The sequence below is a fragment of the Mastomys coucha genome, unplaced genomic scaffold (genome assembly GCF_008632895.1).
Source record: "Mastomys coucha isolate ucsf_1 unplaced genomic scaffold, UCSF_Mcou_1 pScaffold23, whole genome shotgun sequence".
Taxonomy (NCBI): Eukaryota; Metazoa; Chordata; class Mammalia; order Rodentia; family Muridae; genus Mastomys; species Mastomys coucha.
In genome coordinates this window covers 12,351,341-12,371,141 of record NW_022196906.1, presented here as the reverse complement: position 1 = coordinate 12,371,141, position 19,801 = coordinate 12,351,341, and the positions used below count along the sequence as shown (strand labels likewise).

The 19,801-nt window shown below is 41.0% G+C and overlaps 1 protein-coding gene across 1 annotated transcript in view; it reads left to right on the top strand.

The window, feature by feature from the left end:
- Positions 1-19,801, top strand: part of Muc16 (mucin 16, cell surface associated) — a 183,222-nt gene that overhangs the window by 81,813 nt on the left and 81,608 nt on the right. The window contains exons 21-30 of the mRNA XM_031344149.1: positions 9,259-9,383; positions 9,590-9,657; positions 10,683-10,855; positions 10,959-10,994; positions 13,925-14,049; positions 14,250-14,317; positions 15,208-15,380; positions 15,494-15,529; positions 16,219-16,275; positions 19,250-19,371. Coding sequence (XP_031200009.1) covers positions 9,259-9,383; positions 9,590-9,657; positions 10,683-10,855; positions 10,959-10,994; positions 13,925-14,049; positions 14,250-14,317; positions 15,208-15,380; positions 15,494-15,529; positions 16,219-16,275; positions 19,250-19,371 — 983 coding nt within the window. The remainder of the gene's footprint in view (positions 1-9,258; positions 9,384-9,589; positions 9,658-10,682; positions 10,856-10,958; positions 10,995-13,924; positions 14,050-14,249; positions 14,318-15,207; positions 15,381-15,493; positions 15,530-16,218; positions 16,276-19,249; positions 19,372-19,801) is intronic.

Genomic DNA, 19,801 nt, shown 5'->3' with positions numbered 1-19,801 from the left:
AGGGAGGGAGGGAAGGAGGGAGGGAGGCAGGGAGAGAGGGAGAGAAGAGGGAGAGAGGGAGAGAGGAAGAGAAAGAGAGAAAGAGGGAGAGGGAGGGAGAAGCAGAGGCTGGCCATGGCCATGTGGAGAGAGGGGGGAAGGGAGGGAAGAGGGGGAACAAGAGGGCAAGCTAGACAAGAGCCTAAGAGAGGCAAGAGAGAGAAGCAGCAGCTTTTTTTATAGTGGGCTGGGCTACCTTGCTGTTGCCAGGTTACAGTGGGGCAGGGCATACCTGGCTGTAGCCAGTTAACTGTGGGGGTGGAGTCCAGCCAGAAGACCAGGAGCTTGGGGCATTACCCTACATGACTGAAGGCCATAGGATTATCAGGAGCCTAATGTCTGGGAGCATAGCTCACGGTTCCATCCTTTGTAGAATTTTCTACCGGGTCTCTGGAATAAGCCTCGCTAAACCAGAACACAGACTTCATTTCATGGTCCAAGGCTTCCAGGAGATGGGGAGGATATCCAAGAAGAGAGCTAAGTGAAGCAATGTTGGGAAAGAGCAGAGAGCACAGGGCACCTCAGGTATAGCTGTCTTAGGTGATAATCACAGCCCAGGAAGATGAGTCAGATTTCCCAGGAATCACAAGCTTAATTCCTCCTTCTTCAGGACCCTTATTCCTACTGATCCAGGTAATTAGAAAAGTAAGGAGAGAGAACCCCTTCCCTGTCCCCACAGGCCCCACCCTAATGCCACCTATTTTAACTGAGCACTTACATGAATAGTCATTTTTTTTCCCTCTGTCTGTCCCACTGGCTGTTCAGCATAGCCCAGAGCCTGTATTCCAGGGTCACACTGTGCATGATAAGTCTGTTCTTGGACAAGGACTGTAAGGGTCCAAAATTCGTGACGGAAGACCCCAGACTCAGATAGTACACAAAGACAAAAAACATTTATTCTGCAGAGACAACTAGCATGCAGGGTTCAACCTGTTTTTGAAGTGGCAGCCAGAGACAAAGGTATGAAGGCCTTCTTACAAGGAACCAGACAAATTCTCTAGAAAGATTAGATAATCTAAAATTTCATTAGTGGGTGCTAGGAGGTCACAGATGGTCAGTGATCTGCATTCCTATGTCATGAATGTTTAATCATAGAATGAGATAGGGCATTCAGCACAGATGGCTCATTCTGAGACAAGATATTTCCCCATTTTTGTGGTTACCCCCAAGTTGCTCTTTGGGAGGGGTTTTAATGACCTTGTTTCTGGATTTTATGGTCTGTTCCTGGAGCTAGTGCCCATGACCTTTTCAAAATCAGTCCTGGTCCTTACATGGAAGCAAATAGGATTTATGTTGTCTTTCCAGGTCATAGAACTAAAATTTCTTTTGTTCTTTCATAGGGCCTCTTAGAAAGACCTGAATCAGTCTGGCTCTCCAAGTTCTCAGTTTTGAGAGAGAGAGAATTGTTGTTGTTGTTGTTGTGTAGATACTTCTACATGCATAGACATGTATATGGATACCAAAGATCAATGATGAGTGTCATTCTTAACAGCTGACCACCTTATTTTTTGACATAGCATTTGTAAATGTCTTAGGGTATTACTGCTGTGAAGAGTCACCATGACCAAGGCAACTCTTATTAGGACAATATTTAATTGGGTCTGGATTACAGGTTCAGAGATTCAGTCCATTATTATTAAGGTGGTATTTGATAGCAGTGTCCAGGCAGACATGGTGCAGGAGAAACTGAGAGTTGTACATCTTCATCTGAAGGCTGCTAGGCGAAGCCTGGCTTCCAGGCAGCTAGGATGAGGGTCTTAAAGCCCATAGTGGCACACCTACTCCAACAGGGCCATACCTCCAAATAGTGCTACTTCCTGGGCCAACCATATACAAACTGTCACAGCTATTTTCTGATCAACAAGCTTCAGAAATCCTGCCATCTCTATCTACCCAGTACTGGCTTCAGAGTTGTGTAGTGTAGCCCCATACCCAGCTTTTTACATAGGTACTGAGGATCTGAAATCAGGTCGTCATGTTTGTAAGACAAACACTGGACTGACTGACACATCTCCACTGCCCCTTAGTTTTCAACAGGAAAGGTGAGAACAGTGTACACTATTTATAGACCAGGGAAATGCAAGGTCATCTTGAAGGTGGTAGACTAGAGCAGGGACTGGCTCTACTTCATTCGAGGATCAGAATCCCATACCCATCCTTCTCATACTCTTTATTGGCACTGCCGAGGTTTCTAAACAACAGACACCATCTTCATCTTATCTATTCTCTTGCTTAACATCAATGAAATTGTTAGAATTTGAAGTACAAGGACAATACAGAGGAAGATTGTAATTTCAGGTAAGAGATTCATTAGAAGTCTAATTAATCCCATCAACAGAAAGCTTATTGGTGGTTCTAAAGAGAGATGAGGGAGAATAAGGATCCTTTCTTATAGATCCCAGAGGAAGGGGGTTTTATGTAATCAGGCTGTCTCTGGTTCCTAAGTGGTCAGTGATAAATTATTTCTCTGTCAGTGAAATGAGTCAATTCAAGCCAGATTTTAAAATGTACATATAAATGCAGGTTTACTGCCATGCTGCTCTCCAGCAGGTTTACTGTTTCCAAGAACATAGGCAAGAGGGGAAGAGAGCATGGAGCAGCAGGCTAGAAAGAAAGCAAGAAAGAGCATGCAGAGAGATGGGGAGAAAAGGAGAGCAAAGGAGAGAGAAACAGAAAAAGAGGAGCTCAAAATGTCTGGATTACATAGGGAAGAGTCTCTGGGAGGAGATCTGCCCAACTCCTGTGCTGGAAAGTTCAGGGTTGGGTATGGGAGCTGGGAATGCCAGGTAGGAACTGAGAGATTCTGGAAGAACCTGGAGGCAAGGTCTGCTTTGGAGTGTGCACCTCAGATGCACCTCAGTCCTTTGTCCTGGGGTCTGAAATCGAACAGTCAGCAGACTGCCTCTGATTTCTTTTTTTTTTTTCTTTTAATTTTTTTCATTTAGTTTCCCTTTTTCTCTCTTCTCTTTTTTTCTTTTTTACTGGATATGTTCTTTATTTACACTTCAAATGTTAACCCCTTTCCTGGTCCCCCACCCCCTGGAAACCCTCTATCACATCTTTCCTCCCCCTGTTTCTATGAGGGTGTTCCTCAACCCATCCACCTACTCCCACCTCCTCACCATTGATTCCCCTACACTGGTGCATCTATCAAGCCTTCATATGAACAAGGACTTCTCCTCCCATTGATACCTGATAAGGCCAGCCTCTACTACATATGTATGCAGCTGGAACCATATATTTACTCCTTTGTTGATGGCTTACTCCCAGGAAGCTCTGGGGGGTCTGGTTGGTTGACAATGTTGTTCTTCCTATGTGGTTGCAAAACCCTTCAACTCCTTCTGTACTTTCTCTAACTCCTCTATTAGGGACCCCATTGTCAGTCCAATGGTTGGCTGCAAGCATCTACCTCTCTATTTGTAGGACTCTGGTGGGGACTCTCAGGAGACAGCCATGACTCTCAGGAGACAGCCATATCATGCTCCTCAGCATGCACTTCTGCACTTCTCGACATCCACAATAGTGTCTGGGTTTGATAACTCTATATAGGATGAATCCTCAGGTAGGAGAGTCTCTGGATGGCCTTTCCTTCAGTCTCTGCTCTACACTTTATATCCATATTTGCTCCTGTGAATATTTTGTTCTTCTTCTAAGAAGGACCAAAACACTCACACTTTGTTCTTCCTTCTTCTTGAGCTTCATGTGGTCTGTGAATTGTATCTCAGTTATCTGGAGCATGGAGGCTAATATCCACTTATCAGTGAGTATATACCATGTGTGTTCTTTTGCAATTGGGTTACCTCACTCAGGATGATATTTTCTAGTTCTATCAACTTGCCTAAGAATTTCATGAATCCATCATTTTTAATAACTGAGTAATACTCCATTGTGTAAATGTACCACATTTTCTGTATCCATTCCTCTGTTGAAGGACATCTGGGTTCTTATCAGCTCCTGGCTGCTATGAACATAGTGGAACATGTGTCCTTATTACATGTTGGAGCATCTTCTGGGTATATGCCCAGGAGTGGTATTGCTAGGTCCTCAGGTAGCACTATGTCCAATTTCCTGAGGAACCACCAAACTGATTTGCAGAGTGGTTGTACCACCTTGCAATCCCACCAGTAATGGAGGATTGTTCCTCTTTCTCCACATCCAAGCCAGCTGAATTTTTGATTTTTAGCCATTCTGACTGGTGTGAAGTAGAATCTCAGGGTTCTCTTGATTTGCATTTCCCTGATGACTAAAGATGTTGAAAATTTCTTTAGGTGCTTCTTGACCATTCGGTATTCCTCTGTTGAAACTTCTTTGTTTAGATCTGTACCCCATTTTTAATAGGGTTATTTGATTCCCTGGAGTCTAACTTCTTGAGTTCTTTGTATATATAGGATATTAGTCCTCTATCGGATGTAGGATTGGTAAAGATCTTTTCCAAATCCATTGGTTGCCATTTTGTCCTATTGACAGTGTCCTTTGCAGAAACTTTGCAATTTTATGAGGTCCAATTTGTCAATTCTCGATCTTAGAGCATAAGTTGTTCTGTTCAGGAAATTTTCCTCTGTATCCATGTGTTCAAGTCTCTTCCCCACTTTCTTTTCTATTAGTTTCAGTGTATCTGGTTTTATGTGGAGGTCCTTGATCCACTTGGACTTGAGTTTTGTACAAGGAGATCAGAATGGATTGATTTACATTCTTCTACATGCCAACCGCCACTTGAGCCAGCACCATTTGTTGAAAATTCTGTCTTTTTTCCACTGGATAGTTTTAGCTCCTTTGTCAAAGATCAAGTGACTATAGGTATGTGGTTCATTTCTGGGTCTTCAATTCTAGTCCACTGATCTATCTGCCTGCCACTGTACCAAGACCATGCAGTTTTTATCACTACTTCTCTGTAATACAGCTTGAGGTCATAGATGATGATTCCCCCAGTTCTTTTATTGTTGAGAATAGTTTTTGCTATCTGAGGTTTTTTGTCATTTCAGATGAGTTTGCAAATGCTCTTTCTAACTCTATGAAGAATTAGGTTGGAATTTTGATGGGGATTGCATTGAATCTATAGATTTCTTTCTGCATAATGGCCATTTTTACTATATTAATCCTGCCAATCCATGAACATGGGAGATCATTCCATCCTCTGAGATCTTCTTCAATTACTTTCTTCAGAGACTTGAAGTTAATGTCATACAGATCTTTCACTTGCTAGGTTAAAGTCACACCAGGCTATGTAATATTATTTGTGACTATTGTGAAAGGTGTTGTTTCCCTAATTTCTTTCTCAGCCTGTTTCTCAGCCTTTGAGTAGAGGAAGACTACTGATTTGTTTTATTTAGTTTTATTTCCAGCCACTTTACTGAAGTTGTTTATTAGATTTAGGAGTACACTGGTGAAATTTTGGGGGTCACAAGTACACAATCATATCATTTGCAAATAGTGATATTTTGATTTCTTCCTTTCTAATTTGTATCCCTTTGATCTCCTTTTGTTGTCTAATTGCTTTAGCTAGAAGTTTGAGTACTATATACTAATTAGATAGAGTGGGCAGCCTTGTCTAGTCCCTGATTTTAGTGGGATTGCTTCAAGTTACTCTCCATTTTGTTTGATGTTGGCTACTGGTTTGCTGTATATAGCTTTTACTATGTTTAGGTATGGGCCTTGAATTCCTGATCTTTCTAAGACTTTAAACATGAAGGAATGCTTAATTTTGTCAAAGGCTTTTTCAGCATCTAATGAAATGATCATGTGGTTTTTTTTCTCTTTGAGGTTTTTTTTTTTTTTTTTTTTTTTTTTTTTTTTTTGGTTTTGCTTTTGAGTTTTTTTGTTTGTTTGTTTGTTTGTTTTTTATGTAGTGGATTATGTTGATGGATTTCCTATATTGAACCATCCCTGCATCCCTGGAATGAAGCCTACTTGATTGTGGTGAATGATCATTTTGACGTGTTCTTGGATTCATTTGGCAATCATTTCATTGAGTACTTTTCCATATGGGAAATTTGTCTGAATTTCTCTTTCTTTGTTTGGTCTTTGTGTGGTTTAGGTATAAGCATAATTGTGTCTTTGTAGAATGAATCAGGCAGTGTTACTGCTGATTTTATTTTGTGGAATAGTTTGGTATTAGGTCTTCTTTAAAGGTCTGATAGAATTCTCCACTAAACCCATTTGGTCCTGTGCTTTTTTTGGTTGGGAGACTATTAATGACTGCTTCTATTTCTTTAGGGGGGTTTGGGACTGCTTAGATGGTTTATCTGATCCTGTTTTAACTTTGGTACCTGGTATCTGTCTAGAAAACTGTTCATTTCATCCAGATTTTCCAATTTAGTTGAGTATAAACTTTTGCAGTAGGATCTGATGATTTTTTGGATTTCCACAGTTTCCCTTGTTATGTCTCTCTTTTCATTTCTGATTTTATGAATTTGAATACTGTCTCTGTTCCCTCTGGTTAGTCTGGCTAAAGGTTTATCTATCTTGTTGATACTCTCAAAGAACCAGCTCCTGGTTTTGTTGATTATTTGTATAATTCTTTTTGTTTCTATTTGGTTTATTTCAGCCCTGAATTTGATTATTTCCTGCCATTTACTTCTCTTGCATATATTTGCTTCTTTTTGTTCTAGAGCATTCAGGTATGCTTTCAAGCTGTTCATGTAAATTCTCTCCAGTTTCCTTATGGAGGCCCTTAGAGTTATGAGTTTTTCTCTTACCACTCTTTACATTGTGTCCCATAGGTTTGGTATGATGTGTCTTTATTTATATTAACTTCTAAAAGGTATTTAATTTATTTCTTTCTTTCTTCCTTGACCAAATTATCATTGAGTAGAGTGTTGTTCAGCTTCCATGTGTATGTGTGTTTTCCATTGTTTTTGTTGGAATTTAAGACCAGCCTTAGTCCTTGACTATCTGATAGTGTGCATGGGATTATTTCAATCTTCTTATATCTGTTGAGGCCTGTTTCATGACCAATTATATGGTGAATTTTGGAGAAGGTACCATGAGATGCTGAGAAGAAGTTATACTCTTTTGCTTTAGGATGAAATGTTCTATAAACATCTGTTAGATGCATTTGGTTCATAACTTGTGTTAGTTTCATTGTGTTTCTGCTTAGTTTGTGTCTATCATTGTCATGGGAAGTGATTTTCTATCTAAATCTTGGTTTTCCGGTGTGATGGTATATCCAGGGCTTGCTATGGTGGGAGAATTGGCTTCTGATGATGGCAAGTAACCTTGGTTTCTGTTGCTTATGTTCTTATGCTTGCTCCCAACATCTGATTATCTCTAGTGCTACCTGCTATATGTGACTGGAGCCTGACCTTCCTGTAATCCTGGTTATGTCAGAACTCCTCAGAGTCCAGCTGTCTCTGTGATCCTGTGATCCTGAGATTCTGGGTATGTCAGAGTTCTTGGGAGTCAAGCTACCTCTTGGATCCTGAGAACCTGGTGTGACCAAGCTCCTGAGATCCTGGGATCCTGTGATCCTGGGTGTGTTAGAGTGCCTGGGATTTGAGCCTCCTATGGGCACTGTGGAACTGGTTGTGGAGTTCACTCCCAAAGTAAACCGGCAAAGACCAGAAGGAAACCAAGCCACTGGTTGAGCGGGGTTCCTGTGTCCCTGGATCTTGCTGGTCCCAGTTAGTCCTGGTTGTATTGGAACAGATGTTATATCCTATTCCCCCCTATTCCAGGATCCTGGGTGTGCTAGTCCCCCTGGAAATGCCTCTGATTTCCAATTGGTCAGCAGGCTGTCTCTGATTACTCAGGGAAGGAAAAAGAAGGACCTTATAGTTCCTGGAAGGAAGATGTGACTCTTAGGATGTAGAGGAAGTGAGAAAATGAGGCACATCTAGTTTCAGGTGCACCAAGTGTATGGGTTGGGTCACCACTGGTAGTGCTCTAAAAGTCTTGGAGTGTGACATCCTGAGGTCTGTGACCTTCCTGGAAAGTCCTGATATTTTCTTGGAATGCAGGACCCTGAGGAGTCTATTAGGGGATTACAGATTGACAGTCAGGCTTTTGTTAGGGGACTTGTCATTTCCATTACAATGACTGTAAGAAAGACCTACTGCAAGTGGGCTTCTAAACAGCAGTCTGGCCTGGATTCTAGCAAACATCTCTTACTTCCAAGGCAATATCGATCACTGATCACTAGGAGAAAATTGAGGTTCCACAGTGATCTGGAACTGCCCATGAAAAGTAAAGGAAAAATGCTGCAGCTGCAAAGGCTGGTCTTCACTCAGATTGTCCGTTTTGGAGATTATATAAGGATTTTAATTTCCCGGTGGCTGAGATTTACATCAATTAAGTCAGCTTCCCAATAAAATCTTCCACCAGATCAATTAAAAAAAAAGTATGTAAAGTGAGATATAATCCCAATATAACACATAATTTTAAAAAAAATGTTTCTTCTGTGTCAGTGTCCATGCACAGAGGAAAGCAGGTTGGCTTGCCTATACACACACGCGCTTGTGGATGCTGAAGGTCACCTTAGATGTTATTCCTCAGGCACGGGCCCACAGTTTGTTTTTGAGTCAACACATCTCACAATCTTGGAATTTACAAAGTAGGAGAAGCTAGCTGGCCAGTAAACCACAGAAATCCTCCTATTGCCACTTCCTGAACACTGGAAGTGTATACCATCACACCTGGCTTTTTTGTAGATGGGTCCTGGGATTAAGTCCTGGACCTCATTCTTGACTTTAGTAACTGAGCCTGTCCCGAGTCCTCTCTCTGACTTTAAAACTATTTCTTAAGTTAATTTAACACAATGTGTGATGTATTAAGTTAACACATGGGTGTTAAAATCAGAGGACCACTTATGAGAATTTGTTCTTTGTTTCTACTGTGTGGAGATCATGGGTTCCAAACCTAACTCATCAATTAAGTGATTATATAAAGTCACCACACAAAACACATGATTGCTCTAGCATTATTTTTGAAAAATCAATATGTACATGGGTTTTAGACAAACAAATTGCATTATATCAAGACCCAGAAAATAAAGACGCAGTTTGGAATTTTCTCAACAGTGTCTGATGTGATTAGTCTCTGCACCATGGTATACTGATCCCCAAAGAGAAGTCCCACTCGTGCTTGATATATAACAAGTGATACTGGATCTACTCTCTTCCCTGGAAAGGCTATGATCTAAGAGGAAGACTGTAGTGCTAAAAGAAACTCAGATTCCTAGAGGATACAACAGCTCAGTGTGTCTTTCTCCCACCCCCATTGTAGTGCCAGGCTCTACTCTGGTGACTTTCACCATCAACTTCACCATCACTAACCTTAAGTATGAGGAGGGCATGAGTCACACTGGGTCCTGGAAGTTCAATGCCACTGAGAGAATCCTGCAAAGACTGGTAAGAGCTCTGTCCGGTAGATGCATATTTTACACAGAAGTAAGCCACCCCAATCAACTGAGGCCACACCCTGCAAAAAGGCCACACCACTCTCCACCCTGTTCCATAGAATCCAGCTTTGCTCACCATCACTAGCTTCACACATCTCAAAAAGAGTCTGTATCCCTCAATTCTTGTACTGACAGCCTTCTCCCTATTCCCCACAGCTTTGGCCTTTGTTCAATAAGACCAGTATCAGCCTCCTGTATTCTAACTGCAGACTAGCATTACTCAGGTAAGTCCTAACAAAAACAACCCAGAGGTCCTCAGTGTGTCCCAGACCCAAAATGTTCTTGCCTTTCCTTCTTTATGTCTTGTATGTTCATTATCCTTATGTAAATCCTGAAGGGCTAGATTCAGCACCCAAGTTGTCCCTAGTCATACAACCTCCACTTCAGTCATCCCCACACCCTGCAGACCATCAGCTGGTTGGTGAAATTTTCCTGCTCATTCATTCTGAATTCCTACCTTCATTCCCTCATTGGAGAATAAAATGGAATTTCCTAGGAGCTTTTAATTTTGTCCCTAGAATTTCTTTTATAATATTGATCTAGTATTATTTATTATACTGTGATAGGTACTCTGGCCAGGAAACTTAGGGAGAAAATGGTTTATTTTAGCTTTACAACTCAAATGGCAGTTTATAATTATTTTCAGGGAAGTCACAGCAGCTAATGTTTGAAACATTCACATCACTCCCACAGTCAAGAATACAGAGAAATAAAATTAAGAATGCCCTCTCACTTGTACTCAGATTGACTTCTCCATTCTTATACACTTCAGCATCCCTGAAGTAGGATCTTGAGCTAACCACATAGATTAGGGAGTCCCACATTAATTACCTTCATTAAGATCATTCCTGACAAGCATGACCCCAGGATGGCACAGTGTAGCTAAACCCTCACTGAAACTTTATTTATAGGTGATTCAAGTCAACAGTTAAACCTAACAAGCACAGACATTACTGCCTCTGGTCTTTGCTTTAATTCCCAAATCCACATCTGTCTTTAACATGAACATTCCATTCCTCACACCACGAGAACATAGATTAATGTCTTGCATTCAATAAAAACGTCTTACTCCATGTCTGCTGAGGTTCACAGACTGCTGGAAGTCAGTACACTCAGAGAATATAAGCCTTATGAATCACCTCTACACCAGTCATTTCATCACCTCTGGCTCCTTCCTCTCCTGCACTTTACCTTAAGATGCTTCCTAGGCAATCTCTTTATCATTATTCTTCTCATCTGTCCTTCTCAGGTCTGAGAAAAATGGAGCAGCTACAGGAGTAGATGCCATCTGCACTCATCATGCTGACCCAACTGGACCTGGGCTGGACAATGAACGGGTATTCTGGGAATTGAGCAACCTAACCAACAGTGTCACTCAGCTGGGTCCTTACACCTTAGATAAGAACAGCCTTTACATCAATGGTGAGCAGTGGCCATGTGTGCTCTTGTACAGAGCACACACTCTCCTTTCCCAGCCCCTACTTCCTCACTCTACTCCATTCTCACTCTTTTATTTTCTCTTCAGGTTATACACACCAGATCCAGCCTATCACATCTCCAAGTGAGTATTCTGAGGCTCATTAAGTCTCTTCTATGTTGTAAGTCCCTGTCCATGAAATAAAAAGAAACAAAAGCTCCTATCAGTATTTTTTTCCTAAAGCCTCTCTCCTCCTAGAGATGAACAAATATGTATGCCCTAAATAGCTCCCAGTCTGACTAATGTGGATGGAGGCATGTGCTGGCTGACAGAAGCCTGATATAGCTGTCTCCTGAGAGACTCTGACAGTACCCGACTAATATAGAAGTAGAGGCTCACAGCCATCCATTGGACTGAGTACAAGGTCCCCAATGAAGGAGCTAGAGAAAGGACCCAAGGAACTGAAGGGCTTGCAGCCCCTTAAGACGAACAACAATATGATCTACCCTCAGAGCTCCCAGGGACTAAACCACCAACCAAAGAGTACACATGGTGGGACTAATGGCTCCAGCAGCATATATATAGCAGAAGATGACCAAGTTGGTCACCAATGGGAAGAGAGGCCCTTGGCCCTGTGAAGGTTCTATGTCCCAGTGTAGGGGAATGCCAAGGCCAGTAAGCAGGAGAGGGTGGGGTGGTGAGCAGGGGAAGGTGGGCGGGAACAGGGGCTTGTTTTTGTTTTATTTTATTTTATTTTATTTCATTGGAGGGGAACCTGGAAAAGGAGATATTATATAACATGTAAATAAAGAAAACAGCTAATAAAAAAAAATAGCTCCCAGTCTGGTTGGAAGCACAACTCAGGAAAATGCTTGCAATGGGTATGGAATTTGATCCCTAGCAGCTGCGTAAAAAGCTGGGCATCATGGCCCACATTTGTAATGCTAGCTCTAGAAGGAATAGACAGGAGAATCCTTGTGGTTTCCTGCCCAGCCAGCCTAGATGAATTGTGGTTTCACTGGTCCTATGACCTTGGCAGGACAATGAGTAGGTGTCTTGTGAACTGAGCAAGCTGTCCAATGATATCACACAATTACAACCATATTCCTTGGGCTTAAAACATAAAGTGGACAATGTTTCAGGAAGAACAACACCTGAGGGGCTGGAAAGATGAATCAGCAGTTAAGAGCACTAGCTGTTCTCCTAGAGCACCTCAGTTCTCTTCCATGTGCTTACAATCATGTGTAATTATAGCTCCTCATAACGGCTCCTATGGAACCGTTGCCATTTCCTGGCCTTCCTGAGCATCAGGCATGCACATGGTACAAACACACCCATGTGCACAAACACACACATAAAATACAATAAAATAATTTATAAAAAGAATGGCATCAGATGTTGTCTTTTGGCCTCCATATGCAATGCAATACATGTGCACACTTGCACATTAAATTGAAAGTTTCACACATGTGTAATCCCCTCTGATATCTTCAAAATGAAAGTATTTTTCACTCTAAACAACTAGTAGACTTTTAATCCATGGGTTCCATGATTATCATCATTTCTGGCAGGATGACAACTCCTGTCTCCAGTCCTACAGATGGGAATTTTTTCTCTAAAGATAGTCTTACAATTTCAGTAGGCCATAGGAAGGATAGAGCAAGTGACACCTCCCTAGACAGCCAAGGTTAGCTCTTGATGACTAATTCCCAGAAGGTTTCTTAGACATCAGATTCAATATCCCAAGCCATTTTCTAACTCATTATGAATCATGTAGGTTGTCTATAGCTTTAAATCCTTTCCTAATCCTTTAAAGCATTCAAAGGATTAGGAAATCCTAATCCTTTAGGATTATAGGTGAGAACTGGGATCATAGGTGAGAACTGAAGGGTATAGTAGCCAGTGTGTCAAAAACAAATTCAGGGACAGAAGTGGAAGTTCAGTAAAGAACTTGTTTTGTAAGCAGAGGACATGAATTTGATTCCTTAAACCCCTGTAAAATTGTCAGGTATGGTAGATAATACATCTAATTCCAGGACCTGGAGGTAGAAATACAAAGATGCATGGAACTCCCTGGACAGCTTGTGTAGCATAAGTGGTGTATATTAGGCCAATGATAGCCTCTATGCCAAGGGAAGTAGATGACTATCCAGAGGGTGACACTCGAGTTGTTCCTTCACACATATGCACATATAACATATGTATATGTCATACACACACACACACACACACACACACCTTAGGAAAAAATCAGATCTACTGCAATAGCATACCCTCATATATACTGAGTGCATAGAATGCATTAAAACTACAATGTATGTCCAGTATTAACTGTGGAACCTGCCACCTAGGGACTTGATGTGAAATCCTTAATAATTTGCTGCAGTTTTACATTTGTATTCTATTTTCATATTACTTGCATTGTGTTACAATACTTTATCCAGTGCAAGCAGTCAGTCTAACATAAGTAAAGAACCTCTATATGTAAAGTCCTTATATGGGACACATACAGACTGCCACAGACAAACTTGTGAGATGACTTAGAAGATAAAGATGTTTCCTGCCAAACATGATGAACCAATTTTTATTCCTGGGATCTATATTGTGGTAGAACAGAACCAGTTCCTGAAATTTTTCTCTGATTTTCACACTCAAGCTTTGACACACACACACAAACGCACACACACACAATCATCAATCAATCAATCAATCAATACCAACATGTATTTCACTGAAAAATTGTTGACTTCAGAAAAGACTGGGTTTTAAGAAGGAACTTCAGGAAAGAAAAAAACTATAGATATCTTGCCAACTGAAGAGACGGATATATTTCCTTTCTGCTGATTGTGAATTTAGCCCTATGCAGCAATCCTTTGTAATTTAGTTGAGTTTGGTGTGAGGTTTTCTTTTCAAAGGAACTGTGTTTCCTAGAGGAAGAATCTCCTCAGTTCAAGAACATGAACACAGCTGATGCCCCAAGCTAAAGTTCAGAGAGAAACAATAACGTTGTGTGTGTGTGTGTGTGTGTGTGTGTGTGTGTGTGTGTGTGTGTCTTTCTCCCACCTTATCTGCAGCAGCAGGACCTGTCCTGGAGCATTTTACTATCAACTTCACTATCATTAACTTGAAGTTTGAGGAGGACATGGGTCTCCCTGGATCCAGAAAGTTCAACATCACTGAAAGAACCCTGCAGAGCCTGGTGAGAGTCCTGCACATTGTGCCTAGCACTTCACAAAGGTATGCCTACCTGCCATGCAATGCCCCTTAAAGAAAACTCCAAAGGTGAAATCTTGCACGAAGACCTCACTCATCAAAGCCTGACCCCAAAGATGAAATGTCTCAACACCTTGCCATCTCTACCTGTTCATCTCTCCTCACTCTTCTAACCTTCTTCCACAGCTGAGGATATTGTTCAAAAAATCTAGTGTTGGAGCCCTATATGCTGGCTGCAGAGTGTCCTTGCTCAGGTGGGTTTTGGGACATGGAACTGGAGTACCAGACCTAAAATCAAACTCAGTTTCCTTCTTGCTTTCCTTCCACATGACTGCTGTTCAGGTGAAGTGAGGAATCCATGATACAAGTTGTCTTCTAATCCTACCACCTCCCCACAGCTAGCTTATAACCAGTAGACTATATCAATACTTTATTGTTCCTGATGATCCTGTCTGAATTTTGACTCCCATTTTCTGCCTTTGGAATAAAGGAATTTTTTTCCTACACATTCAGATTCTGCACTCTAGCTATTTTGAAGACAAAAATTGCTGTTTCCATTTGCAGTCTGTCCTAAATCAAATCTCACTTGTCTTGGATATGTGAACTTCTCAGATACCAGGACATGAGAGTAGCAATCTGAGTCTTGTGTTTGATAAAAAACTCATGACTCCATGACTTTAGGTTGTCTCAGTCTAGAGGACATCAATGTGCTCAGAATCAAATGCTGGTTTCTGTCTGCTCCAATCTTCCTTTTTCCTTCTTAAAATTTGTTCTTTGTTTGGTGTGTATATGTGACTATGTATGAGTACTTGAACTCATGTGTGTGCATGCCTGCATGCATTTGTGTGTGTGTGTGTGTGTGTGTGTGTGTGTGTGTGTGAGATAGAGAGAGAACACCAGTACCATGGTATCCATATGTAACCAGAAGATAATATATTGGCACCACCTCTCTTCTTATACCATGTGGGTCCCAGGGTTGGAATCCAGGTTGTTAGGACTGGAGATAAACCTCCATGTTGATCCACCTCCCTGGGCCTCTAGCCACCCTTTCATTTACTGTGGCTAGTTCCTGACATGTCCCAGCATTTTAGGATACCTCTTTAATAAATCCATTTATTATCATTGTCTCGCCTATCCTTCCCAGACCTGAAAATGATGGTGCAGGCACAGGAGTAGATGCTGTCTGCACTCACTACCCTGATTCCACTGGCCTTAGACTGGACAGAAAAGTGGTGTATTGGGAGATCAGCAGGCTGACCTATGGTGTCAACAGATTGGGCCCTTATACTCTGGATGAGAAAAGTCTCTATGTCGATGGTAAGCATTGGCCACTTTCACTTTGCTGTAGTGATGAGCCCCTAATCTCCTATCTCTTACCTCCCTTCCATTATTCCCCTCCTTCTTCACTCTTTCTTTCATCTGCTCTGCAGGTTACACACATCAGGTTGTGGCTACTACCACTTGGAGTAAGTATTCTTGGTTTTCATAAATCTCAACCACATCTATGATTCCCAGTTGTGGTATAGGATTTCAGAATGAAGAAGTTGAGGGCCTAATCTCCATTTTACAAACTGTTGTTTGAGACATTTCTTGGAGATATGCAACACAAAAACACCTACTCATACCAGATAAGAAAGTGATAATGCACCAAAGCAGCAATTATAGTACTATCCAACTTGGGTGAACAGTGAGTTTATTAGGGTTATTCATAAGAGCAGGATGACTCATGCAGCCTCATCACCAATAGTCACCCTAGCATAGCTGACATCTCACATAGGCAGAATCCTTAGAGCTCATTGTTTGACTTACCAGTACCTTACCGGGTCACAGAGTCTCTTCCAGGCAATTCGTCCAGTCAGCATCTTCTGCCCTCAAAGTTTTTCACTGCATCAATAACCTTGGGCCCTCAATCTTCTAGTCTTAGCTTTACTTGTAAAGTCTGTTTATTTTGTAAGTCTTATCAGCCTCCTCTCTCCTTCCTGGAATGAACATTTCAATTCAGGTGAAATTGCGAAAGGATACAAACCTACCTCATCTATAATCTGTGATAGATAAAGACTTAGAAACAAAATTACCCCAACATCCATATTCTCTTCAGGATGTCTCCAAGATAATGACCATTCTATTGTAATCATCTGACAATTTTGCTCCACAGTGGCTACAACAACCATTGCTTCTATGGGGATGATACACAGCTCTCTCAGTCCTACAGGTAGGAATTCTCCCCTCTCATGATTTTTTTATAATGGTTCTACAATCCTTAGAGTAAGGAGCAAGGGTAGAAGAAGTGACATATTCTAGATGAGCCAAGATTGACTCTTTATGGCTTTCACATGTTCTTCAAAAGCTACCAAGAATCTGCTTAATCTTATCTTTTCCTGGCACTCAGAACTTCTGGTACTTGTTTCTGAAACTTATCCATGGCCACTGTCTTCCAAATCATTCACCAACACTTACAATTGTATAAACAACAGGGCTGTGGGCTAGATATCTAGTGTGTAGTCATTGCAGTGCCACTACCCATTTCAGCAATACATCAAATTCCTGGTTTATCAACTGAGTAATTTATCTACAGCTTGCTTAAAGAACTCCTGTTATTGAATATGAGTAGTTATTCTGCATAATTCTTTTTTTAAAGACTATTTATTATTATATATAAGTATGTATAAGTAGCTGTCTTCAGACACACCAGAAGAGGGTGTCAGATCTCTTTACAGATGGTTGTGAGCCACCATGTGGTTGCTGGGATTTGAACTCAGGATCTTTTGAAGAGCAGTCAGTGCTCTTAACACCTGAGCCATCTCTCCAACCCCTCTGCATAATTCTTCATTACTATATTCTTTAATTTAAATGTGTGTCAGGTCCTTCACTATGTGTAAAAACTATAGTTGTATTCTCTTATTAGATATGTAAAGAAGATTTGATTTGTATTAAATGGATGAACCCTGATGAATCAACTATCAGATAATGAACCCTCTATTTTTAGGATTATGTTCTGGCTTTTGTTCCACCCCGTTTATAACAATTTTATTGTGAGAACTATAAAAATTTTCAGGCCTGTAGATATGTTTCTATGGATGTAGGGTGCAAACCTGATTTCTATTTCTGTGACCCACACGGTAGGAGAAAACACATTCCCATAAGTTGTCCTTTGACCTCCATATGCACATACTAACACAATGTGTACACATCCTCCCCAACCACAAAATTTAAAAGCTAAGAAATTAAAGTTGAAAATATCAGTGATATCTCAAAATTGGGCAAGAAAAACCCATCTGTTACCCTTTGGAATTTAATCTCTGTTGGCTGCTTCTATTTTACTCTAGTATGGAGAGAGTTATATCATATGGTAATGGAAGTGCCCCCCCCCCAATCACACTGCTGTGCTAAATTTTCATGATTCAAAATCAAAGGCTTAGCTATACACATAGCTTGGCTGGTGTACTGTAGGCCTCACATTCAGGAAACCATAAGTTCCTCCTCTAACACCACTTAACCTGGGCATGTTGAGGGATGACTCTAATTAAAGGACTTGGACAATGGAGGCAGGATGGTAAAAAAAAATTGTCATCCTTAACAACATAGCTGGTTAGAGACCAGCATAGACTATATGAGACCTTGTCAAAAAGAATTATAGGAATTATATAAAAGTAGAATTGAAATATAGTTTAGAGGTAATCAGAATCTAATACAATACCATAAGCTCACATGTGTTAAAAGAATAAGCAATATATAAACACAATAGTATGTCCTGTTTTTTAAGTTGGATTCTGTTATTTAGGAAATTATTTAATTTCCCATTGGTTCCATATTTTTTATTTGCATTCATTGATTGATTAATTTGTGTGTGTGCATGTGTATGTGTATATGTGAGAGCACCCGTGTGTGTTTGTGTGTGTGTGTGTGTGTGTGTGTGTGTGTGTGTGTGTGTGTGGTGCATCACTATAAAAAAGTGGGAGTCAGAAGACAACTTGAAGGACTCTGTTCTGTCCTTCTACCATGTGGTTTTTCAAGGACAGAACTCAAGTCAGCAGGCTTGGCAGCAAGAAGCTTAATCCACTAAGCCATTTTTGCCAGGTTTTGGATTTGTTAAATGGATATCATAATAACTACTTGATTCACAATAGCAAATTCATTGTGTCTAAGTTCTCCCCCCCCTCCAGACAGGGTTTCTCTGTGTAGCCTTGGCTGTCCTGGAACTCACTCTGTAGACCAGGCTGGCCTTGAACTCAGAAATCCACCTGCCTCTGCCTCCCAAGTGCTGGGATTAAAGGTGTGCGCCACCACCACCCGGCTGTGTCTAAGTTCTTTAAATAGGACTTAATGTGAAGAACCAACATATGTTCCTTAAGAATAGGAATAAAAATAATAATAAAGACTGATGCGATAGCTAAGTTTTAAAGTGCTTTCTTTGCAAACCTGAAGATCAGAGTTCAATTCCCCAGAAACCATACTAAAGGGAGAAGGAGGGAGGGGAGAGAAGAAAGAATAAAAAGAAGGGAGAGGGAATGACTGAAGAAAAAAGGAAGGAGGAAAAGAAGGAAGGAAGAAAAGAAAGAATAGATGTAGTGTCATGAACTTATAATCTTAGCTCATGAGAGATGTAGCCTTGAGGATCACTGTTACTCACTGGAAATCCATTCTAGCCTACCTTATGAGTACTTGGCCAATTAAGAACCCATCTTAAAAAGGCAAGATGAACAGTTCCGGAAAGAAAACAGCGTGTCATTTGTCACTCACATGTATGCAGTCCCACATGCAATGTCCCCCAAACACATGTACACACATACACCCAATCACAGATAATATCCATCCCACACACATATGCAAACATACACATACATAATCAATAAACAAGTAGGTGTCAGAGAAAACATTTAGTTTAAACAAAAATTCAAAAAGGATAATGCTTATTTGACTTTTAGCCTCCTAAAGAGTCATATATATTTCCTTTATGGTTGATGGTACATTTACCAGTCAAGAGTAACCATATCCATTATTGGTACCTATCAGCTGAGACTGATGTTTGAGTCTTCTTTATGATGTAACTGTCCACTTTTGAAGAAACCTCTTCTGAATAATAGAGATGTCCATAGATGATGCCCCAACCCTAGTTTAGAGAGAAGAAATAGTTAAATAACTTTAAAGCATGTGACTCTCTCATCCCTCCTGTCCTTTTACTGTAGCAGGTTCTGTGCCGATTCCATTTACCCTCAACTTCACTGTCACTAATCTGGAGTATGAGGAGGACATGCATCACCCTGGATCCAGGAAGTTCAACACCACTGAGAGAATCTTGAAGAAACTGGTGAGACACTCACTCCAGTGTATATAAGCCCACCTACAGTTGAAAGCTACACTCACCAACCCAATTCATGACTGTTGTGTGTAGTTTTAAAATCACTACTGCCTTTTCCCAGGGCGGGTAGCACTAACAACACCTCCCAGCTTCCCTTTCTATACGACTTTAGTACCAGGAGGTGACCACTCCACCAGCCTCTTCCTGGGACCCTTGAATCTATGAATAAAAGACACACACACAATCAATTCCTTATAATTTACTTTCTTAGCACAATGCCTAGGCACAGCTATCTCCCACCTGGAAAAGCATACCCTTGCCAATTTATTATCTCCATCTCTCCACTTGCCCTAAACTTCAGTGTCTAGCCCCACCTAGCCCATGCCAAACATCCTTGACTACCCACTAGTAGCAGAGGCCACAGACTCAAGCTCTTCCT